The 25,412-nt window shown below is 39.5% G+C and overlaps 1 protein-coding gene across 1 annotated transcript; it reads right to left on the bottom strand.

The window, feature by feature from the left end:
• Nucleotides 1-246: 246 nt before the first annotated feature.
• kcnk10a (potassium channel, subfamily K, member 10a) lies at nt 247-23,925 on the bottom strand. The gene is made up of 7 exons (XM_053614196.1): nt 23,868-23,925; nt 18,973-19,355; nt 7,696-7,813; nt 6,607-6,767; nt 3,000-3,192; nt 1,997-2,139; nt 247-891 (listed from the first exon to the last, which is right to left on the bottom strand). The coding sequence occupies exons 1-7, from the start codon at nt 23,923-23,925 to the stop codon at nt 247-249; spliced, it is 1,701 nt and encodes a 566-aa protein (XP_053470171.1).
• Nucleotides 23,926-25,412: the final 1,487 nt, after the last annotated feature.

Consider the following 25,412-nt stretch of genomic DNA (forward strand, 5'->3'; position numbering starts at 1 on the left):
TTTCAGTCTTTCAGGCCAGTAAATGTCACTTTAATTCGCTACAGTTCACTTGCTGAAACTTTGATAGGATCCTTTTTCAAAAACTGTTTTGCTTTTATTGGTCTGTCAGGTGAATTTTTTTTAAATCAAGTTATCAGGACACAGTGAAAAGTTTCACTAACATTAAAATGGGATGTTACAATTTTCCCATCAGCGTCAATGAGAAATAAGGCACTTTTATTTTTCAAGAAAGATGATTTCTCCTATCTAAATGTCCATTTCTACACGAAACTCCTCAAGTTTTTTTTCCTTATCTTCTTTTTCTTTTTCTTTTTCTTTTCCTCCTCCCCCTTCTTCTTCTTCTTCTTCTTCTTCTTCTTCCTCTTCTAATTCTTCTTCTTTGGTCTTTGCCGGCACCATCATGAATCCATTCTGTGATTTCGGGCTCTCGACGAACAACGGCAGATCCGACAGACTGGTGTTGACCTCCTTCTCCAACTCTTCCTCCTCCACCTCTTTCTTCTCCTCACTGCCGGTTTTCCGTCCATCTCCTGGGATGTTCTTCTTTAGCTCCTTGTTCTTGGCTCGTTTGGCCAGTTTGCTGACAGAGCCGAATCGGTTAAATATGTTGTCGTTTAGCTTTGCGTTGATGCTCTCCTGAGACGATGTCTTGAAGTTAGTCGCTGCATCCAGGATGTTGAAGTTTGCCACTCGTCGCTCATTAGGATGAGATAAGATGTCGAGCGACTGAGCACGCTGGTCCAATCCAAGCTGACGACGCTCCATGTTGCGAATCGTTGCGGCACGTTGCAATTTATCGTGAACCTCCACACTAAGGCGACGCCTCGTTTCTCTGATTTCAGCCCGAACATTTGCTTTCCACTCGGCAGCATGAGCTTTGAACTCACCAACCTGAGAAGACAGATAAACACTTTGTAAACCTTATGAAAGCTTTATGTGCTTAGCTGAATTTCTCATTTCCCTTCATCTTTTATTTATATTCTCAGGAGGATTTTCAAGCATGGGGAGAGTTTTTGGGGATCCATTTCCATCGGTATTGTTTATATTGATCAGAATTGAGATGAAACAAAAGATTTTAGAACAAATGTTATAGTCAAATCTCAACAATGCTATGTATGAGGAATAACAATGGACCTTGTTTATCAAACTGGATACAAAAGCTAGCGCATGTGGTGTTGATGAAACTCCAGTTTGTTCGGAAAAATTATGGTACCTAATGACTTTGCATAGATTCCCGTATGAGGACACTCACTAATGTGAAACTTGATTGATCTGCTTCAAAGTGTGTAATTGTCGATTATGTTTTTATATACAGATTATATATATATATATATATATATATATATATATATATATATATATATATATATATATATATATATATATATATATCAATTACACACCAATTTAATGAACAATTTGTAATCATTTTGTGATCATTGCTTCATATTAATGGCCAGAAAGAAAGAAACTACAAAACAAATCCATAAATTAAGACAATTAAGACTAGCCCTTCAATCAGGACAAAAGGAGGAGGGAAAGGAGAAAGAGTTAGTGTGTCTTAGCAGTCGTATATATGACAGGATAAGATGACCACGGTTATACATTTTTAAATCCATTTTTGCTACAAACCATAAATGGGGACTCATTGCAGGTAGGAACAAAAGTCGTGAATGAGCATCTGAAGGAACATCGGACCACACGCACCACAGGATTGGTCTGAGGAATCATTCGAGGCAATTGTTTGTAAAATGTTAACCTAGTAAATGTTGACTTGCCACCTCCTTGCCACCCAACATTAAGTCCAGGAAGGGACAGGAAGTGTGAAAGGCAACCAGGGATGCCGCTATACTACCCAGTGAATTAAAAATCTAAATCAGTAACCTGAGGGAATTTTACATTTGGTTAAAAAGATTTGTAGCATACTTCGAGGTTTATGGACATTCTGAAATGCATAATTTTAACCCAAACAGGAACATTAATACAGATTTTTTACCTCTTCTTTTGTCTTTTTGGACAGGACTCGTAGCCAGTCTCCGATCATACTCAGTACAGCAGCGAAGTATGCCAGACCAACCAGGATCCAGAACCAAACCAGTGGCTTGTACCAGTTATAATATTCTTTTGCCCGGTTTCCTCCTGCAAAATCCACCAGTGTGATGTGTTAATCTGTGAACTAATGTAAGGACAAATGATTGTGTTCTTATTGGCTAAAAAATATCAGGGATACATAGCATAATGCAAAAGGGAATCGATATTAGGTCCAGTCAGATATAAATAATGGTTTTCTGAGTAATAAAAATCAAATGAATAAAATACCAGGCATGTATCAGCAGAGTGAATGTCCCCAGCAGAGACTTGTGCTACGGTGGCAATAAATAAACTGTCAAATTTCATTACCACCACAAAGTGTCTGATAATCATGGGATTAGTTACACTGAAGTGGTTTATTTCATTTTGGAAACATAAAGTAAAATCAATATGAGATCAAGTGTACATCAGTCCTGACTGATGGTGTTATAAAGTTCTGCAACACCTGATACGTATGCCATAATCCATTAGTAATGACTGATTCAGATCCATCATGGTGTATACATTTGTGACTAGCATTTACTCTGCTCCTGCTATTTTCTCAAGCAAAGAATGTTTAGGATACTACATCAAAATGTTTTTTTTTCTTCTATTTTTTTTTTTTTTTTTTTTTACATAACTTCCTTTTTCTTCCGCAGCACCCATTTACCTGTGGAGTACCTCAGGACTCCATTTTAGGTCCAATCCTATTCCTTTGATATGCATGCAATACAAGAAATAATGAGAATAATAAACACTAACAAGATTTTACAGGAACAGGGAGTAATAATATCCTGGGGTGTGGCTGAAATAGAGCTGGAGCAAGAGGAAAATGAGAGCTAATGAGAAGATACTTCTTTTATCATTGGATAAAACTTGTGTTTTAATGTAAGTGGTGAAATAAAAGCTGTCTGAATATTCTGTAATACCTGCAACATAGTCTCCAATGCCAACAGTCGTTAGTGTGATAACAACAAAATAAATCGCATCGAGCGCCGTCCATTCTTCAATTTCTTTGAAAATAACTGCCGGAATTGTGACGAAGACGATGCATCCGGCGAGGATGAAGAGTAATGTCGAGGCCACACGGATTTTCGTCTGGCTGATTTGATTATTCTTGTTCTGGTGGTGGAGAGATAAAAATGATTAGCATAGACTTTAATGTGTACTTCCTCTATAAATTCTATACTAGAGCTGTATAGAATTTTAGTAATATTTTAGTTAAATAAAATGTACATTGTGATATACACTCACCATCCACATCATTAGGAACAAATGTACACCTGCTCATTTATGCAGTTATATAATCAGTCAATCATGTTACAGCAGCGCAATGCTTAAAATCATGCAGATACAGGTCAAGAGCTTCAGATATTGTTCACATCAAACATCAGAATTAAGAAAACGTCTGATCTCTGTGACTTTAACCGTGTTATTGTTTTGAGAATTTCAGAAACTGGTGATCTCCTGTGATTGTCACACACAACAGTCTCTAGAGTTTACACAGACAAAACAAAAACACTGAGTGAGCACTCTGGGTGGAAACGTCTTGTTGATGAGAGAGGTCAGAGGAACATGGCCAGATTGGTTCGAACTGCCAAGAAGGATACAGTAATTCAAATAATCACTCTTTACAACCGTGGTGAGCATGCAGATAAGCTACAACAGAAGAAGACCACATTGTGTTCCACTCCTGTCTTCCAAGAACCGGAATCTGAGGCTGTCATGGCCACAGGCTCACCCGAAATGAACAGCCTGAGACTGGAAAAAGACCAGGTGATTTTTTAAAAAAAATCTTCAACTGTATAGTTTGGGTGAGTCTGTGTACAGGTGTTCCTTTTAAAGTGGACGATGAGTGTAATTTATCAGTAACACAATCCACAATCTGACAACACAAATTCTGATGTCATCTCAGAGCTTGGACATCTTCTGTGTGTGTGTATATATATATATATATATATAAAATTACATTACACATTTCCACATGGAAAAGTAATGGTGTCTGAAGACTGTATGACTGTAAACTATCATTTACAGATGGAGGAATAAAACCTCATCTAAAACCAGACAGCTGAATGTGAAACATAAAGTAATTTATAGACACTAGAGCAGAAGGAAAGATAATGAACTCTACATGGCTCTGTAGCAGCTAAACCCATACAGTGATAGCTCAGCTGTGCCTCCGCTTGGCTAGCGATGCCAAACTAGCCTAGTTAGATAAGTTTTATGTTTTATGGGTCTGGTCGTCCTACACACAATGACACACCCGAGGCAAGTTTTATAATAAATACAACTTTTTCTGATCACGTCATACACTGACGCTAAAATTACTGAAAGAACTCTGAGTTTCACTTTGTGGTGTATTTTTGTAGGTTTTGAAAGTAAAGTGAAAGTAAAGTAATTAATAACCTGATTATTTTTACATGCAGTGATCAGTAACGTAATCAGATTACAATTTTAATGTAGTAATTAGTAATCTGTCGTGGATTACTTTTTTGAGTAACTTACCCAACACTGATCTATCCATCCTAACACACTTTACCCAAGACAATAAATTATTGGAACATAATGACTCAAACACTGTGAGGAGTAAAAACAGGAAACAGAAAGGAACCATCCAGTGTTCAGTATTCAGTATTCAGTATTTTCTCCCAGATGTTATCAAACATTTTTCGTGCAGTCTGGATAAATAAAAACTAAAGCTGTAATGTATTATAAGCTTTTAGAACAATAAATAAAATCATTAACTGTGACTTTAAGAGATTAATAATAGAAGTGAGATACACAGAGATGGCGTGTGAGTGAGTGTGATATCTTGCCATCAGTGACACGGTAAGTGAGTGATGAAGAACTGTGTAATAAATTTAGTGACATTTCATGACTGTGAAGGTGAAGCTCTGTCCTAATTAACCCTAATAATGAGCCATCTCACACTGTTCCTGTCAAAATTATCCGTTTAACCTTGCTAATGACGCTGAAGGCTTTACATGCTCATTTCAGTCCCTCTACATCAGTGGTCACCGATCCTCCTCCTTGAGATCCGCCTTCCTGCAGGGTTCATCTCCATCTCCATCTCCAAAATTGAACACACCTGATTTAACTGATTAAGAACTTCTTACGGCAATGATTATAGTTGGAGATAAAGTCTTCAGGAAGGTAGATCTCCAGGAACAGGGTTGGTGACCACTGCTCCACAGGATATGAGCTGTTTATTAGTTACTTACTAGTTACAAAACTAGCATTTTATGGAGATGCCAGTAATCCTGACCCTTTCTGCTCTCCAGACCTGCCTGATCTGTTCGGATGCCCTACCTCTGGATGGAGCTCTCATCAATTCCAATTCCACATGGACGTTCTCGCTGTGGTTGCTGGGACTACGGTTGCTGTGATGCCCTTGGGACTGCAATTACCACATGCAGTTTTGCACTCAGGTCTCCTTTAGTGAACAGTGGACTAGTTCAACAAACAGACTTCATATAAAACCAAAATGAATTTACTTTCACACTATCCGTTGTTACCCAGATGAGGACAGGTTCCCTTCTGAGTCTGGTTCCTCTCAAGGTTTCTTCCTCATATCATCAGGGAGTTTTTCCCTCGCCACCGTCACCACCGGCTCGCTCAATAGGGATAAATTCACACACTTAAAATCTGTATCCTGTGTTTATATGTTTCTGTAAAGCTGCTTTGAGACAATGTTCATTGTTTAAAAGCGCTACACAAATAAAACTGAATTGAATTGAATTTATTAAATAATTTCTGTTACAGACATGATGCTCAGGTGAACTAAGACATCTGTTTTTAATGATGTGCAGTAATGAAGTAATGAAGTAGAAGTATTTCAACTTCACCGTTCTGTCAACTTTGTCTTTTACTGTATTACATTCTTAAAATAAACTGACTTTTACGATGACGAATTTTCCCAGACATACTGGCTTACTGCATCATTAACACCTATTCCTAGTCCTTTCTCTTTTTCCTATATCAAATATAGGTCCAGATAACTTTTGATCATTTTCTTAATTCTCTGATCACCCAGGAAACTCTTCAGATCTGAGAGTTGTTACGGTTACTCCAAAATCGGCGCTAGACTACATTACCCATCACCCCAGTACATCACATGACCATGTCACATGTCTCACTGAGCACTCACACCTGTTCTATGTTACCCCTAATAATCACCACTATTTAAGTTCTGGCTTCTGTGTGTTTCATTGTAAATCTTTTGTCACTTCCTGCGTGTGTGTCATCATATATTTATCTATCTATCTATATATATATATATATATATATATATATATATATATATATATATATATATATCTCTATATCAACTGCCTCTACAAAATCCTGACAAGATTCAACTCACAGCATTCGCTCCAAAGAACTGATTCAAACAGCCACTTCAAAAAGCCAATTTAAAGAGCTGATTCAAGGAGTCGATTCAAAGAGTCATTTCATAGAATCAATTCAGAGACATTTCAAAAAGCCTATTATTATTATTATTATTATTATTATTATTACTATTATTATTATTACCCTGAACATCTTTTCCACTTTGGCGATGGTCTTTACAAAGATGGTGCCGAGTTGATCTCCGACTCCAGCCAGCAGGAAGCCAAAGAGCGGGATGCCGAATATGGCATACAGAATGCAGAAAGTTTTCCCTCCCTCTGTGCTTGGAGCGATGTTCCCGTATCCTGCGGAAGAGTGAAACAGAAGAAAAGTTGGAGATATTGCATGTTCAATTAGAAACCAGGCCAGTTTGTGGTGAAAGCATTCTTCATGCTCGGTCAATTTCCATGATTTCTATGCACACTTGGAATAGTTTATATTTTTATATCGACCAATCAATTTATATCATTTAACAAATCCTTCAGTAAAGTTGTGTGTAAAGGTTTGGCCAAACCAATAAAATTTCCTGCCAGATTCAAAGACTTTCACTGATTTTCTTCAGACTCATATGTGTACAATGATAAATTTCGATCAACCAACCAGCTGATTTATATTTAGCCACACCCACAAAACTCCAAGAAAGGCAAAGATGAACAACAAAATGATGATTAAACGGTGAAAGAGCACCTCCTAAGTGCAATGTGTGCTAAATCTTCCAATAGTGCAGCTCATCCACTGCAGTGCTTTAGCAACCATAGACACACACTAGCTCCTCCTCCTTTAATAGGGTGATATTACTTTATCCTGAAATTATGGATTTGTTTTGGAATAGCTTTCTTTCAAGTCATTATTATGAAAAGATAAGATTCACAAAATGTTTATAAATTTATAAATAAACGCTGTAAAAAGATGATATATAAAATCACAGTAACTCATCCATAATTATATGATGTGAAGATAATCCATAGAGGTTCACGTTATACGGACACGTCTTCTATGGAAATCTAACTCATAACATCATTTCTCTGAACATTACATTTCTTGTATTAATGCTCCTGCAAATGATTTAAGAATAAATTAGCTCTTATCTAAATACCATGAGGCCCACTGAAAGACTGTTTGTAGCCCCGCCCCTCCCTATATGCCCATTTTACTGCTTCAGTCAGAAGGTGGCATCTGTGACTGTGACACATTAAACACATTACCAAGTGAAAGTGTGTGTACAATACACACCTATAGTGGTGATCACAGTACCAGCGAAGAAGAAAGCACTGCCGAGATCCCAGTAGCTGAAGTTGTGCGCTGTGTCTCCTGTCGGACTCACTCCAGCGCTGAAGGCGTCAATGGAGTGCTGAGGAGAGAAAACACGCATTAAACATTAAACCCATATTTTATCAAAGTAAAGGTAGAGAACCGACCCGCTGCTGCAGCTCAGCAATAATGATGTCATTAGCACTAATGAATCGTTATCTCAGACACACACTGAGGCACCCAGTGGGCGGAGCAGATGTTTGCCCCGCCCCAACTGTCTCAGCCTGACAGGAAGTCCAGGCAACAGATGGGGAAAGCAACAGGAAGTCAGTGAGGTGAGAAAACCCACAGCAAAAGAAGCTGAAGGGCGCGAAAACAAGGACGAACAAAAATCCATCACACAACACACACACACACACACACACAACACAACACACACACACACACACACACACACACCGAGCCAAAAACCTCAAGTGTGACAAACTTGCTCCATGTGGTTGAGATGATGATGACATCATCATGAGAAAGTCTCTCAGTCTATCACTTACAGTTTGTGTGTGTGTGTGTGTGTGTGTGTGTGTGTGTGTGTGTGTGTGCGTGCATGTGTAACAGAAGATAAAGATGTCTCTCATCACGACAATCAAGTATATCCTTGAAAATCTTGTAAATGTCGATATGGTAGGATGTAGGACGGTGTATTTTTCAGTTTATGTCCTGTATTACTACTTTGCTGAGTGTATATAAATAAATTGTGTGTGTGTTGTAGAGTGTATCAGTGTGTGGCGATGTGTTTGTTTTAAAGTGCATGTGTGTGTCTGTTGTGCTGTGTGTTAATATATTTGCAGAATCACCTGTGTGGTGCTAAAACATGCACTGACTCATGATGTATGAATCACAGCTCCTATTGCTGCTAATCACACGCACACACACACACACACACACACACACACACACACACCAGGAAAATGTAATCCAACATGAAAACAGACCAACAACAATGTCCTTGAACTAAGTTTTGAGGAAGGTTGACTTTACAGAATGAATTTCGGACGCTGTGTAAGATGAAGTTTATGATGAAGATTAAAATGCATGATGTTTAGGGTGGAGTTTTCCTTTTAGTATCCAGAGAACCCTTGAGGAACCCTTCATGCAGGTGGATTATAGATGATACAGGTGATGATTTACATCTCGATGTAGACGACAGCTGTGGCCGTAATTCTACACCACATATTCCCACATGGTCTATATTTACATCTGAGCTCAACATTAATATTAACACGACATTTCGTCAGATATTACACAGCTGAGCAGATTTAGGATACGTAGGATACAGTGTGTACACTGATAGAAAAACCACTTGTTTACCTTCACATTCTGTTTAATCAGAGATGTATTTATTTTAGAAAATGATATCATTCTTTTAACATCCACCCCAACCTCATACTCTGAATCCTCACATCCTTTTGGGGCAGCAATATTCTGTGTTTTTCACCTTCTACTGCACGTTTGTGAACATATTTACTGACTGGCTTTATTTTTAGTAGAAGCTGAGAGACCCCTGAAAATAAAATCTACCACAGTCCCTCTTTTATCCCACATTGAACACAAACATTACCTTACTAAATCTTTCATAATTAAAGAAATGTAAAAAAAATTGCAATCATGTTTTTATAAAAATGTGAGCATATTTACTTTTTTATTTTTTGTTTTCTTGATGGTTGAGGAAATTATGTATGTGGGTGTGCTGGTATAGGAAAATAATCAGTTTTGGGGTAATGACAGTAATAACTGTGCTTCATCTCACCACCCTGTCGCTCAGAATTTTACTGGAACAGCAACACACACCACGGTGTATAACATGCTTTAGTCTTTAATAAAATAAAAAACATTTCTGCTTGTGTGTGACTCACACAAGCCTTTTCGTTCGACTCTTTATTTTTAGAGTGTTATGTGTTTTCTGAGTTTGAGGCTTTTCACAGTTCATCCATCCATCCATCTTCTATACCGCTTATCCTACAGGGTCGTGGGGAACCTGGAGACTATCCCAGGGGTCATGGGGCAAAAGGCGGGGTACACCCTGGACAGGGTGCCAATCCATCGCAGGACACAATCACATACACACTCATTCATACACTATGGACACTTTAGACACACCAATCAGCCTACCATGCATGTCTTTGGACTGGGGGAGGAAACCAGAGTACCCGGAGGAGAACATGCAAACTCCACACACACACAGGGCAGCGGCGGGAATCAAACCCCCGTCCCTGGAGGTGTGAGTCAAACATGCTAACCGCTAAGCCACAGTGTGCCGCTTTTGGAAAAAAATGAAGCACACGCAGAGTCACGAGAGCTGGAAAAAAAAAAAGCCACTGCATTACAGCTTCCCACACACAGACTCTCCACAATCCGCATTTACTGCTTACAGCTACAGAAAACGCCGTCGCAAACACGACCTCTGCTTTATCATTTGGTGGTTCAGCACACAGTATGATCATCATTTGGTTGTTTTTATTTATTTATTTATTTCTGCCTCACATCGTTTATCTGTGTGAAGAATACGGTCAGCAAGTCATGCACCAGATCGATTAGCAGTTGGAGCTCTGCAGCAATTTGTCTCACACTCAAGGCTATTCTACAACGTGAAAAAAAACAGACTGAGAAATCCTGCAATATTAGAATGTCTCTTCATTTTGTGGTTATTTTATTATTAGACAACAGACAGGAATCTAAAGATTTGAAGATTTCATGACTCCTTCATGCACAGACCATCAAATAAGATGAACTTCACATCACAAACTGTCATACTAGTTATACAAATATAAAATATATAAAACATAACATACCATTTGAATCAGTTTTGATCACAGATTCGATCGAACACAACGACATGGACGAATCTGTGTGATTCATGAAACGATCACTCATCTGTGTGGAGCTCATTTACATGTCAGATGCATACAATACGCTCCAATTTACCCTCATTATTAGTATTAGTGTGTGCTGGTGTGTATTAGTGTGTGTTGTTCTGTGTTAGTGTGTGTTGGTGTGTATTAGTGTGTGTTGTTCTGTGTTAGTGTGTGTTGGTGTGTATTAGTGTGTGCTGTGTTATTTTAATCACAGCGTTACATATTTTGTACAACAAATTCTAACTGCAATATCCACAAAAACATCAGGTTTTTCTCTCAGGCTCTTCGCTGCCTGTACACATGAATCATTTCTTTTTTGAAATATGATCATTTTAGTCTTTTTGATTTAGTTTCCTGTCAGGGCCAAGGTCTAACAGTACTGCTGCAGCAGGTCCAGGTTCTGCTGCAGATCCTGAACACCTGGGAACAGCAGGACCAGGTCATGTACATGCAGCAGGAGTTTAATCAATGAGACTCGGAGCTGTAAACAAAGTCCTCCACAATCTGAGACAACTCAATGAGATAAATATGAAATAGTGTTTACTGTGTCTCATTCCTGAGACGTGAAATTTGTTGATTTTTTTGACAGTGTTTATGCTGCACTTGCTCCTGATGTATACTGATTTGATCAGGTCATAGGTTTAACCCTTACACCACTTAGTATACTAATATACACATATTCACTTGTACACTACTATGGGGCGGCTGTGGATCAGGTGGTAGAGCGGGTTGTCCACTAATCGTAGGGTTGGCGGTTTGATTCCCGGCCCACGTGACTCCACATGCCGAAGTGTCCTTGGGCAGGACACTGAACCCCAAGTTGATCCAGATGGCAAGTTAGTGCCTTGCATGGCAGCTCTGCTACCACTGGTGTGTGAGTGTGTGTGTGAATGGGTGAGTGAGACACAGTGTAAAGTGCTTTGGATATAAGTGTGCATTTACCACTAATATACACTGCTTTCTCGTCTCCATTGTGCTGGGGCTAAATGTTAGCTTCTTTTGACTCAGGTAAGGGTTTGTATGGACAGGATAGCATTTTCCCAGCACTTTGGAGGTGGATCATCAGACTTTTATAATAACACTTTAAGATCAATATTTGGCATAAAGGGAAAAGTTTACAGAAAATGTACTCACTAAATCTTCAACTAGAAAGAGCTAGAGTGATTTACATCATTTTTTGGCATGTAAACGTATTATAATGGGTTTGTAGGCTGTTTTGTACAAATTATAAATTATTATGAAGGGCATTTGTCTCTCACTGTGATTACTACGATGTGTAATTTTTATTTTCTGGCTAAACTAGCAGCCAGGACTAATGGTTTCAGCTCAATATTTGTTTTCTACCAAATGTTATTTAGTTTAAGTACACATTCTCCACTGATTAATTATATTTTTTAAAAAAGAACTTTAGAAGTCAGGAATGTTTACCGTCAATGACACAGACTGGCCCGTCTGCAGCTCAGCATCAGTATGATTAATAAGATGGTGTTGAGTTTCAGAAGGACCTCAGGCACCTCTGTCTCTGTCATGCGTAATGGAAGGGACGTTAAGGTGTTAATGATTAATAAACAACTCGGGGTGCAGTTTAATATCAGACCTGAGCAAAACAGATGCTCTGGGCAACCCGAGTTGTCATTACTTCCTGAGGAGATTTAGGTCCTCTGGTGTCTGTAGGTCACTCCTGCAGCTGCTCACTGTTGCTTGTGCCATCTGCTAAGGAGTGGCAGAAAGTTTGTTAAAGTTACACTCTGTAAATGTAAGTCTGAGCATGGATTTCACCTACACAGCCACTGGCCACTATTGAGATAGGGTGAGGATGGCTGGGGTGATTTTCATACATACAGTGCCATGTAACAATATTTCCTTCATTCCTGATTTCTTATATTTTCTCATATTTATCACACCTAACAGTTACAGATCTTCCAGCAAAATATAAGACAAAGACAACCTGAGAATACATAAACATCAACTGGCCTGGTCAGAAAAAAGTAATTGCCCACTTAGTTACTCAACCAACTAATCAACAATTAACCAAATGTTATTGATAACTGGTTCATTTACACTAGACACACCAAGGCTTGATTACTGCCTGCAGTGTGAAGTAGGCTAAAAGGTCTCAATAAGCAGCACATTACAGCACAATCAAAAAGAGATGAGAAAGAACAGTATTGAAATATATCAGTATGGAAAGGGTTACAAAGTAATTTCTAAGGCCCTGGGACTCCAGTGAACCAAACTGAGAGCCATTTTCTTCAAATGCAGAAAATTTGGAAAAGTCTCATCCATAAAGCGACAAAAGAACCCAGACGAACATCTGAGGAACTGCAGACTTCACTCGCCTCAGATAAGGCCAGTGTTCATGATTCCACCATTAGAAAGAGACTGAGCAAAACTAGTATCCATTGGATGGTTGCACACACTGCTAAACAAGGGGAACATAAAGCTTCATCACAATTGCCAAAGAAACACCTTGACCCCAAACCTTTTAGAATAATGTTCTGTGGACTGATGAGTCAAAAGTAGAAAGGTTTTTTTTGCTTTTTTTTCATGACATGGGTCCTGTTACATCTGGTGTAAAACTAACACAGCAATCCACAATAAGATCATCATACTAACAGTGAAACATGGTGGTGGTAGTGTGATGGTGTGGGGATGCTTTGCTGCTTCATGGGCTGGGTGAAGTCCTGAGTTGTACCCCACTGAGATGCTGTGGCAGGACCATAAAAGGGCAGTTTGAAAAGCCCTCCAATGTGGCTGAATTATAGCAATTTCAGAGTGGGCCAGAATTCCTCCACAGCGATGTGAAAGACTGATCTCCACTTATTGAAAGTGTTTGGTTGCTTTTAAAGGTAGCAAAACCAGTTATTTATTTATTTATTTATTTATTTATTTGGGGAGGGGGGCAATTACTTTTTCACATGGTTGATATTGATGTTGCATAACCTTTTTTTCTTTACATAAAACTGGGTTTTGGGTTTCCTCATGTTCTCCTTGTCATATTTTTGATATTGTGTGAGAATCTAACATTTAGTGTGTACAATAGGCAACACAATATTACAAAATAAATAGGTAGGTAGGTAGGTAGATAGGTGGGTAGGTGGGTAGGTAGTAAGTAATATTATTCTTTTGTCTCTAACTCCCCACCACAAATAGATAATAATTCTCATACCTCACTGGTCTGTTCTTGGAAATGTGCATCCACATTTTGATTGAATTAAATCACTCTGAAGATTTAAAAAGCTTCCTGCTGCCTCACAACAATAAGATCAAGTGATTAGATTTGTACCAGTACCAGTGATACACCCAATAATATCCAACCGCAAGTAATGTGACCGAGAACCACAAAATTGATGAGGTAGAGGGGTGCCAGTACTTTCTACAGAGCAACAGATGGATTACAGTCAATAATTTTACACTTACAAAGCGACATTTAGTAAGACCCTGTTAAATGTCTCTTAAAGACTAACACATAATCCTGACTACGTTAGCAGACTCTTTTATGCACTATCACACACTGTGATTAGACAGATAATCGAGAAGCAGTCTGTATCTGATGAAATAAAACATGGAGCAGAATTTAAGCCTGATTGTAAATAAAGCATCCTCCTTTCAGTCAAACAGTTTTTTTTCCTGCACAGAAATCTAGAGTTACTATGACAGCTAATACTTTTGCCCTGAGACAGAAATCAATACTTACAGGAATCACGCTACCTTTTCCTTTGAGTTAGAAGCTGTTGCTTAGTTCAGGCTGTTTTTAGCTGATTTTAGCACCCTGGTATAACGATCAAACGCGAACCTTAAAACAGACAACTCGACAATTAGAACGTAAATGGCGTCAAACCAAACTGGTGATATTTCAAACAGCATGGAAGGAGAGCCTACTGAAATATAGGAAATCTCTTGGCGATGCTAGAAAAGTCTCTCCACCTTAATAGGAGACAACAAAAACAATTCTAGATTCCTTTTCAACACAGTAGCAAAATTAACTAGGAATAAAACCACTACAGAGAGAAACACTCAATCATTACATAGCAGTGAAGATTTCATGAAATTTTTCATCGATAAGGTTGAAAATATTAGACGTGAAATACAGGCCATTAAATTAAAACTGGACAGTACTGTAACAAACCCATTACATGACAATGTAGCAATATCAGATCAATGTTTAGAGTGTTTTGCGCCGCTTAGAGAGACCGAACTAGCTACATTAATCTCTTTAGCCAATTCATCAACTTGCATACTAGATCCCGTACCTACATGTTTCTTTAAACAGATTTGTCCAGGAGTAATTGAACCACTTCTAAATATAATCAATTCTTCCCTAAGCACTGGCTATGTACCTAAATCACTTAAATTAGCAGTTATTAAACCCTTGATTAAAAAACCTGATCTTGACCCGTCTCAATTGTCCAGCTATAGACCAATATCAAATCTCCCCTTCATCTCTAAGATTTTAGAAAAGGTTGTAGCAAAGCAGTTATGCTCGTACTTAGATAGGAATAACATTCATGAAATGTATCAGTCAGGGTTTAGACCTCATCATAGCACAGAGACAGCATTAGTTAAAGTAGTAAATGACCTTCTACTGACCTACGATCAGGGTTGTGTCTCTCTGCTTGTGTTACTCGACCTTAGTGCAGCTTTTGATACTATAGATCACACTATTCTCCTTGATAGATTAGAAAATGTTGTTGGTATTAAGGGAACAGTCCTCTCCTGGCTCAGGTCTTATCTGACCGATCGTTATCAGTTCGTAGATGTAAATGGTGAATTCTCCATGCGTACTGAGGTTACTTTTGGAGTTCCACAGGGTTCTGTTTTAGGCCCACTGCTCTTTACTTTATATATGCTACCCCTAGGTCAAATTATTCGTAAACATGGAATTAGCTTCCACTGTTATGCTGATGATACACAGTTGTATGTTTCAGCGAAGCCAGAGGACAGACAGAAGCTTAGTAAAGTTGAGGAATGTGTAAAGGACATTAGACGTTGGATGTTAACTAACTTCCTTCTACTTAATTCTGATAAAACAGAAATACTTTTATTAGGCCCACGTGTAGCTAGAAGTAATCTTTCTGATCACATGGTTACTCTGGATGGTCTTTCTGTTTCATCATGTGCAGCAGTTAAAGACCTTGGAGTGATTATTGACTCCAGTCTACCATTTGATGCTCATGTAGATAATATTACTAGGATAGCCTTCTTTCATCTCAGAAATATTTCTAAAATAAGAAACATATTGTCACTACATGATGCGGAAATACTAGTTCATGCATTCGTCACCTCTAGATTAGATTACTGTAATGCCTTACTGTCTGGATGTTCCAGTAGGAATATAAATAAGCTCCAGTTAGTCCAGAATGCAGCTGCTAGAGTCCTAACTAGAACTAGAAGGTACAACCATATCACACCGATATTATCAATACTGCATTGGCTCCCAGTAAAATCTCGCATTAACTATAAAATACTTTTATTAACCTATAAAGCACTAAATGGTCTCGCGCCACAATATCTAAGCGACCTTTTGGTTTTATATAATCCGCCACGCCTACTTAGATCAAAAGATGCAGGCTATTTGACGGTACCTCGAATAGTGAAGGCTACAGCAGGGGGAAGAGCTTTCACTTATAGAGCCCCACAGTTATGGAACAGTCTTCCTATTAGTGTTCGGGACTCAGACACAGTCTCAGTGTTTAAGTCTAGGCTTAAAACGTATTTGTTTACTCAAGCCTACCCTGACTAGATTCTGTTCTACTACTTCGCAGTCATAATTATCTTTTTTCTCCCTCTCTCCTTTCGCCGAGCCCCACACGAATTTATGGAGATACTAGAGATCCAGATCCTTTCTGCCTCTGGATGGAGCTCAAATCTTCTCTAATTCCAGACTGCTGGGACTACGGCTGCTCCTAAGGCCATACAGACTTCATATAAATCCATAATGAACTTTTTCACACTATCTGTTGTTACCCAGATGAGGATGGGTTCCCTTCTGAGTCGGGTTCCTCTCAAGGTTTCTTCCTCTTAAAACATCTTAGGGAGTTTTTCCTTGCCACCGTCGCCACTCAGTGGCTTGCTCAGTTGGGATAAATTCACACCTTTAATATCTGTATACCGTGTTGATATTTCTGTAAAGCTGCTTTGAGACAATGTCTATTGTAAAAAGCGCTATACAAGTAAAATTGAATTGAAATTGAATTGAATTTTGCTGCTCTAAAATTCAGTGTTTTAACTGATACAACACTCTGTTTTATTTTATACATTATTTCACATCTAATTCCCACATTTAGGATTCTATCTGACTGTCTATATTAATAACAGCTCTAAAAAATGATGAACATTTGGTTTGATTACAATATGTTTTAGGCAGTTCATTATATCAGTCTGTATGTTCTTTTAGATTATTGATTTAAAAATATTCTCTGAAATAAACAATAATTACTTTATGTCACCTGTTGTTGCTATTATTATTATTATTATTATTATTATTATTATTGTTATTGTTGTTGTTGACTTTACAATCCGTTTAACCTTACCACTTAAAAATACTAACATTTATCTTCACTAATGTTTCAGGTTCTTTCTGTAAGTACACAACATTTTCATGTTGTATTTATTCGTGTTCAGAACATATACTTCAAGAGAAGGTCTCATTGAGCAAAAACTAACAAAGAAGATGTTTATAAGAAACGAGTGACAGCTGTCAGAGTTAATTCCTCTCAGACACACTGCCTCTAGAACAATTTTATTATTACATATATTTCTACAATATTCACACAAGAAGAAGCAATAAATATGTAGAATATATTATGAAAGGAAAAAGCAGTTCATCAAAATACAGGAAAAGATTAAAAAATGCAAGGTTTGTTTTATTATAAAAGTTAACAGGTAACAACGATTAAAGAGTTGAGCAGTCTAAACATTTAATATCAACACAAACCACAACTGATTCTACCTCAATTACTGCCTTTAATTCAGTCACCAGATCAAACTCACTGCCTCTACCTCAATAGCTGCCTTTACTTCAGTCACTAGACCAAACACAGCCTCTACTTCAATTCTTGCCTCTGCTTCAATCACTAGCCCACATACTGCTTCGACTTTAATCACCAGACCAAACACACTACCTCAACCTCAAGCCTTAGACCAAACACATCGTCTCTACCTTAATCTCTGATTCAAACACGCTGCTTCTACCCCAAACACCATTTCAAACACATTGTCTCTACCTCATTCACCAGACCAAATGCACCACCTCTACCTCAATCACTCGGGACAGTCTTCTTTTGCATTAATTTTTATCTTTTGCCAAATTTAGTATTCATAACTGTTTTGAGATTAGCTCCAGAGTGCTGAGACTCTCATGTTTCACAGAAGCCAAGACTCCACAGGAGATTTGGAAAATTGGCAGTACCTAAATACTGTCACTATGCCTGTGTTCTTTCCGACTGACTCGAGAAGCAGCATTTTCATGCTTCTGAGATAGTCTGCCCCTTTTGGATAGCAATAGGAAGATGACTGTCTAGTAGGATTCCTAGTTTTGGCCAAATTTTATGAAGCAGTGAATGGATAGACCACATGGAATGTTACACTTCTGCTTTATCTGTTATTTAATTTTTTTCACCATTCACTGATCTCAATAGGTCTTATGTTTCTTCAGTGCAGCTCATGTTTGTCCCAAACCTGCAGAAGTGCCTCAGAAAGGTCCATAAAAACATTTCCTTAATAAGCACCTTGACCTTTGCCATGGTGACTTCACCTTAATCACCAGATCAGACTGCTAACTCAAACACCGGCCTGGACAAACTTCTCCATCAATTACCAGACCAAACACAGATCAAGTGCTCACAAATCTTCTTTTACATTTATTTTTATCCACTGCTCCATTTAGTCTGGACAACCATGTGAGATTAGTTCCGGATCGATGGGATTCTCGTGTTTCTCTGGACTCTGGACCCCACAGGAGACTCAGAAACTCTCCACTAGTTACACATGCAACAGGGGTTGATTATACAGTATAGCACAATGTATTCAGATATTCATTGCATGTTATGTTGTTATCATGGACACTCCAAAATAACTTTGAGTAGGCCACAATTGAAACGGCTATGGTAAGATCTGCCCCATTTAAAACGTAGTCATAGTACTGATGTCTTCTAAAGGTCCTTCTTTTTAAAAAAAAAAAACAAGGTGGACAAAACTTTGTAATGTTTTGACAAATTTCAGTTAATTGTGTATAATTTTTTTATCTAATATTACAAGACCTGACAGGTAAGTTGCCAGGACACTTTCAATACAAAATTGAAACTGATGTTTTTGATATCATTGTAAACAGTGATTTAAAAGTTACCTTAATGAGAATCTCCAGTTCATCTGGTGTGACACAGGGATGCTTTTGCAGGAATGCTGCCTTCTCGGCTGTAATCGTGTCCTTCTGGTTTCTTTCAAACGGCTGCTCGAGCGCTCGAAATGCCAAACCGCCGGCCACTAAGTAAATCACCACCACCACGAATACAGCCAGCACTGTCTTCCACTTCATCACGGATAGAAGTGCCGAGCTGTCTGCCCCCGCCTCCATGCTAGCTACCATGCTAGCAGGCCGCGAAACAGAGAGGCGAGGAAGTGAACATCCCATTGGGTTCTGCATTGTGGCCACGCTGGCCTGGACCAAACTGGACTGCAGCATCCCGGGCTGGACTTTTTTCGGGGGAACGAGGTTGGTCTGGACTGCCACTGTGGAAGATAACACATATAATAGAATCGAAGGTCTATAACTTGTCCTACATCCCATAATATCCATATAACAGTCCAAAAGCCTAAGTTTAATGTCACAAACTGTTTTTCTCAGAATTTACAGAATTTAGCAATAATCTATTAAAGTAGAGTGAATAAGACCATAAGTAAATAGAGATTTGTTATCAACACATTGTTGTGGCATAAAAGGAGTAATATGCTTGGGCACATTCTGTTATAGGAAAATAATCTCGTTCAGGGTAGTATCAGTAACTTAGCTTCATCACACCACCCCATCACTCAGTAGTTTACTATAACAGGAACAAATACAGTGGTTTATTATTCTTATACCACAATAATTTGCCAACAATTACAATTCATTACATTTTATTCACTAAAGTATGGTAGGCCATACTTTTTATCCATTTATAAAAGCATTTAATGTTGTTGCACGTCCATGACACAATTTAGTTCCTGTTGTCACTTAGTTTATAGCAGCTATAAGTGTCACTCCCTCTCTTTACACCAGCCTCCCTATATTCTCTGTCTTGAAGTTAATAAAACAAAAAAAAACAGCTTGTCATGTTACAGAGAAACTGTAAAGTAGCGTAAACTCCTCTGTCCTGAAGATGTTGGAAAACTTAAAGTTACATCTCTGACTGTTACCGATGGAGTCTTGAGTTCAAACCCAGGATCGATTCTGGGCTGATTTGGGTGTCCATATAACCCTCACAGGTTTGTTTATACACAGTTGAATTTCCCCCAAACTACATATTGACTGTGTAATTTTATATGCCTTGTCTGCTGTGAACACAGTTTTGGCAAACAGAAGATAACAGATACATCCCTTTATTACTTGTATTGATGTTTAATTAGTTGATATGTATTTTGTTTGGATTTTTATTTTATTTTTATTTTACTTTTGCTCGATATTGATCAGTGATGAAGCCTTTCAGTCCAAGCTGCTTACTTATACACAAGAAAATTTTATCAGTTCTTTTGATGCTGTCTCTTTACTTTGTATATAATAAAGACACTCGATATCCAATCCCAGGACCAGATCACATTCACACCTAAGTGATGTTAATGGGAACCCCAGACCGTGTTTAGGACCACACCCAGGTTCAAAACAAATTTCAAATCATAGGTCCACACAGACTCATGTCTGGAACATAAGTAGAAGTGTAAAACACTTTCATAAAGCAAAATGTATTTACATATCTGTAACTGGGCGTCACATTCGGAGGTGAAGGCGGATGCACGTGCAGATAAGGTTTAATGCAGATCAAAACAAAACACAAAATAGTATCTATGGAACTCGTAGCAGAAACAAAAAGACTAGGAAACAAACATAAAACTGTGACCATAAACACAGCAACATACAACAACGGCATAATGAGACAAACAAAAGACAATGTGTGCAATGCAAAGCGTGATTTATATACACACACAAGTGCTCATCATCCCAAATGTGAATGAGGTGCAGACAGTCATGTGACATGATCCGGTGAGGTGCAGTGGCTGGGAATCGTAGTCTCTAGTTTTTGTCCCCCCGGTATTTACATACCCCGAAGTGCGCAATAAGATCGGGAGGGGGTCCTGTATACCCCGACTAGAGGTCCTTAAGCGTTTCAAAGTTCTCGAGTGTCATCTCTCGCGGGGCTGTATAAAGGACACTTGATATGTTCTCTCGGGTACAGAAGCGGGGCAGTCTCTTCTGTACCGCAGAGAGATGATGCGATATTCCTGGCCTGGCTTAGGCATGGCCACTGCGCAGACAGGGGAACGAAACTCAAGGCGAAGCGATGCTTACCATGAAGTGAGAGGAGGGAGCAATGCTCTGCATGAGGTCAGAGGGGCGAGTGAAGCTCTCCACGAGGCCAGAGGGGGGAGTGACGCTATCCGCAAGGCCAGAGCTGGGAGTGACGCTCTCCGCGAGACCAGAGGGGGGAGTGACGCTCTCTGCGAGGCCAGAGGGGGGAGTGACGCACTCCGCGAGGCCAGAGCTGGGAGTGACGCTCTCCGCGAGGCCAGAGCTGGGAGTGACGCTCTCTGCGAGGCCAAAGGGGGGAGTGACGTTCTCCGTGAAGCATGACGCTGTCTGTGGTGCAAGAAGGGGCAGCGACACGTGGTGTGAAGCAAAGAAATGTAGTGGAGTGACGTCCTCAGCAGAGCAGGATGGCAGAGCGACATCATCATCCGGGCAGGAAGGCGGAGCAATGTCCTCAGCGGCGTAGGAAAGCGGAGCGTTGTCCGAAGAGGAGCCAGGCATAGTGATGTCTGAGGCAGAGCGGGGAGGTAAAGTGGAGTTCTCGTCTGAACTGGGAGAATGAGCAACATCCTCAGCAGAACAGGAAGGCTGAACGATGTCCTCAGTCAAGCAGGGAGGCTGAGCGGTATGTCAAAGTAGTGGTGGGTATGGTGTAAAAAGTACCAAAAAATGTAACAGTTTAACCCAAAGACACTGAAATACCTGAGATTTTAAGCATTTACCATGTAAGTGTGAGGTATACACTGTGAGGTGTTTATTTTTAAAAACTTTGAACTTTTCAGAAAAGTAATTGGTACCAAATGTCAAATCAGGTCACAAGTTGGGGCGCAAGTGAGAAAAGAAACATGGAGGACAAGGTGCTAGTGAAAAAATTAGTTAGTGAGAAAATATGAGGAGACTTACGACATGTTTAAAGTAAAATATTTCAATATTCAAATGTGCTGTAACTAAAAATAACCAGGTGTGTATTTTCACCTTTAAGTATGTGAGGGGAAACATTTTTATTTCAAATATGAAAAGCGTTATTTTCCGTCATCGATTGAAAAATGTAAGAAACCCTAATACAACACTGAAACGTGGATATGAGTATATACTCTCTCTCTATCTCTCTCTCTCTCTCTCTCACACACACACACACACACACACACACACACACACACTAACCATCACAGTGTGTTTCTCACAACTAGCACCTCACACTGACTCCTGTGTAAAGGCTTTAAAAATCACCAGCACTTCACAATAATGGATTCTGTGGTATGGGTTTCTTTACTTCACACACACACACACACACACACACACACACACACACACATCAACACAGGCAGACTCAGACACACACACACACTTATAAAATGGATATTTTAATGGCTTCATGAGCTGTTGGAAAATCCATTAAAAGATCACTCACTCAGACTTGCACATAGAAAGTCCACAAAAGAAACACACACACACACACACACACACACACACTTTATGATGTACTTCCATTGACTTAACTCCACTGTTAACCTCAGTAACCACAGGTACCAGTTACACAGTCAGATGTGTTTAAACTGTCAGATGTTTCTATCATTGTGGAGATATTTGAGGAATATCTAAATATCACACACACACACGCGTGCACGTGCGCGCACGCACACACATAAAGTGATAAAATACATATCATATTATGTATAGTATATAGTAGGCTCCATGTTTTTTTTTTGTTTTTTGACAACCCCTGTTCCTATAAACACAAACTAAAAGAACAGCAACAGTTTGTGTTTAAAAGGGTTAACAAACTTGTTAACTGGCGCACACACACACACACACACACACACACACACACTGCAGGTGTTAATTGAGCTCTGGGGATTTTCACTGTTTTGGTCCTGGTTGTAAGGTTTTGTAAAAGCCTTTCTGGAAAACACTGTGTGTGTGTGTGTGTGTGTGTGCGTGTGTGTGAAATGAGTGTTGAGGCGGGAAATGCGGTAGAAACGTGAGTGACATGTCTGATGTCAACACCATGAGCTCATGCCGTAGTGTCAGGGTTGCCAGATTGAATTTATTGATCAGTGCTGCTCAATTCTATATGAATCAGATTAATCATGATTGGACGACTGGAATGTTTACAGACTGATCTGCTCAGATTGTACGAATCAGGGATGCCAGACAGATGGCATTGGTTTTGGGTTGGATGAAATTGATGAGACTTTTAATCAGCAGCACACACACACACACACACACACACACACTATGATACACTGCTCTCTTTTCAGCACCAGAACACGACGGGCCCATGGATTGGATCATTATGCAGCAGCTGTACTACCAGGGTTGCCAGATTGTACATAAGAATTTCAGGATTTATTTGATCAGCTTTCATTTATTTCCTGTTTAATTTAATTGACTGATCAGGTCGCATGGTGATGTTCCATATTTACAGAACTGTGGACTGCTCGAGGTTTTCAGGATCAATAGTTTCCAGCACAATCCATGTTTTAAACCTTCCCTTTATTTATATTTTCGGTTATATTTTATGTTATAACACACACACACACACACACACACACACACACAGACATGTACGATGGTTATGAGAACATGAAATTTAACGCACCAGTGTAAGTGCATGTAATGGAATAATGCACGCGCAAGTGGTCCAAGTTGCATTAACGCGTTTTTGCACGCACACGCGCACACGCACACACACACGCACGCGCGCGCACACACACACACACACATAATAATAAACCCACCTGGAGGAGGACTCCAGCTACTGCTCGGTTTTCTCTGATTTTCCGCCGGAAATTTCATGTTTATTCTCCAGAGAGTTCACTTAAGATGAATTAGAAAATAAAAAATAAATCTGGTCGAAACGCGCCGTGGTCTTATATTTGTTCGGCGTGATGTGAAAGCGAGTCTTCTTCATCTCCGCGCTGCTTCACAGACGAACACGACTCACGGTTCCGCCTCTTCTTTATCCATTTCACGGGAGGAGACACGCTCGCGCGCGCGGAGCTGGTCCTGTTGATCTTAAAGCATCTACATCCTTCAGGTTCCTCTTCAGGTTCCTCCCAGCAGCTGCAGTGCTGAAGTGTTACACAATACGCGTGTGTACACACACACACACACACACACACACACACACACACACGCGCGAGCGCGCACACACAGAACCCCCTCCATCCCGTGCACTATGCACCAAGGAGCAGATCATGCATGAAACTCCTGCTTCAGGGAAATCTAATTCTGTCAAGAAATTATTGTTATCGACAAAAATAGATTATAAATATTTTCCCCTTAATGGTGACGATGATGATCTATTATAAAATATTTAGTTCTAGCTACAAATACCGAAAATTTGACCATGAAGGAATTTCCATTAGAAATAAGATTGTAGCTGTGCTATTATTATTATTATTATTAGTAGTAGTAGTAGTAGTAGTAGTAGTATTCAGAATTTTCTCTATAATAAATATTATTTCCTAAGATTCTTAAACAGGGGTGTCTAAAACAGCCTTACAGAGTTTTGGGTTTACTTCTTGTGTTTATCTCGCCAGCATGAGCTCAGAGACCCAGTATTATAATGCACATGAGCTTTTATTTATTGGAACTCGTGGACCTCGGCACTGTCACCAGACGGTAACATACAAAACAACTTAAAACAAACACACATTCTTCTCTGCTTGGCTTTGCTTATCTCACTGCTCATAGTGAGAGCGAAAACATAAATAGGGTATCTAAAATGAAACACCTGTTCAACTCGTCTCCCAGTCCAGACTATCAGTAAACCATGCCCCCATCTGCTACCCCCTGGACTGACCAGTGACTGACTCTACCCTGACAAGAAAGGAAGTCCACTACCACCATTTGCTACAACCTGGCCGATGGACTGTGGTACGGAAACTTCTCAACCCAGGAGCACAAAGCCCTGCAGAGAGTGGTGCACTTAGCTGAGCGCATCTCCGGGTCTGCTTTCCCCTCTCTGCATGACATCTACACCAGGCGATAATATCATCAAGGACTCCACCCACCCCAGTAACTGTCTGTTCAGCCTGCTGCAATCAGGCAAGCGCTTACGTTGTCTGACGGATAAAACTGAGAGGCTCAGAAGGAGCTTCTTCCCTCAGGCCATCAGACTCTTCAGCACAGATATGTCCATCAGACAGATCCCTTAGGACTCCATAAAGACTCTCCAGTCACTCGGCACTCCATTGACACTCCGCACACTGCACTTTGCACTTTGTATTGTTACTACACATAACATACTGCATATTTTGTATATACTTATTTTTGCACGT

The sequence above is a fragment of the Ictalurus furcatus genome, chromosome 25 (genome assembly GCF_023375685.1).
Source record: "Ictalurus furcatus strain D&B chromosome 25, Billie_1.0, whole genome shotgun sequence".
In the NCBI taxonomy this organism is placed as follows: domain Eukaryota; kingdom Metazoa; phylum Chordata; class Actinopteri; order Siluriformes; family Ictaluridae; genus Ictalurus; species Ictalurus furcatus.

Coding starts and splice junctions, on each gene's coding strand:
- kcnk10a (XM_053614196.1), bottom strand. CDS start 23,925: ATGAAATTTCCGGCGGAAAATCAGAGAAAACCGAGCAGTAGCTGGAGT. Junction 3,193..6,606: donor AAGTGGAAAAGATGTTCAGG/GTAATAATAATA, acceptor CTCCACCACCAG/AACAAGAATAATCAAATCAG. Junction 2,140..2,999: donor CATTGGAGACTATGTTGCAG/GTATTACAGAAT, acceptor TGGATTTTGCAG/GAGGAAACCGGGCAAAAGAA.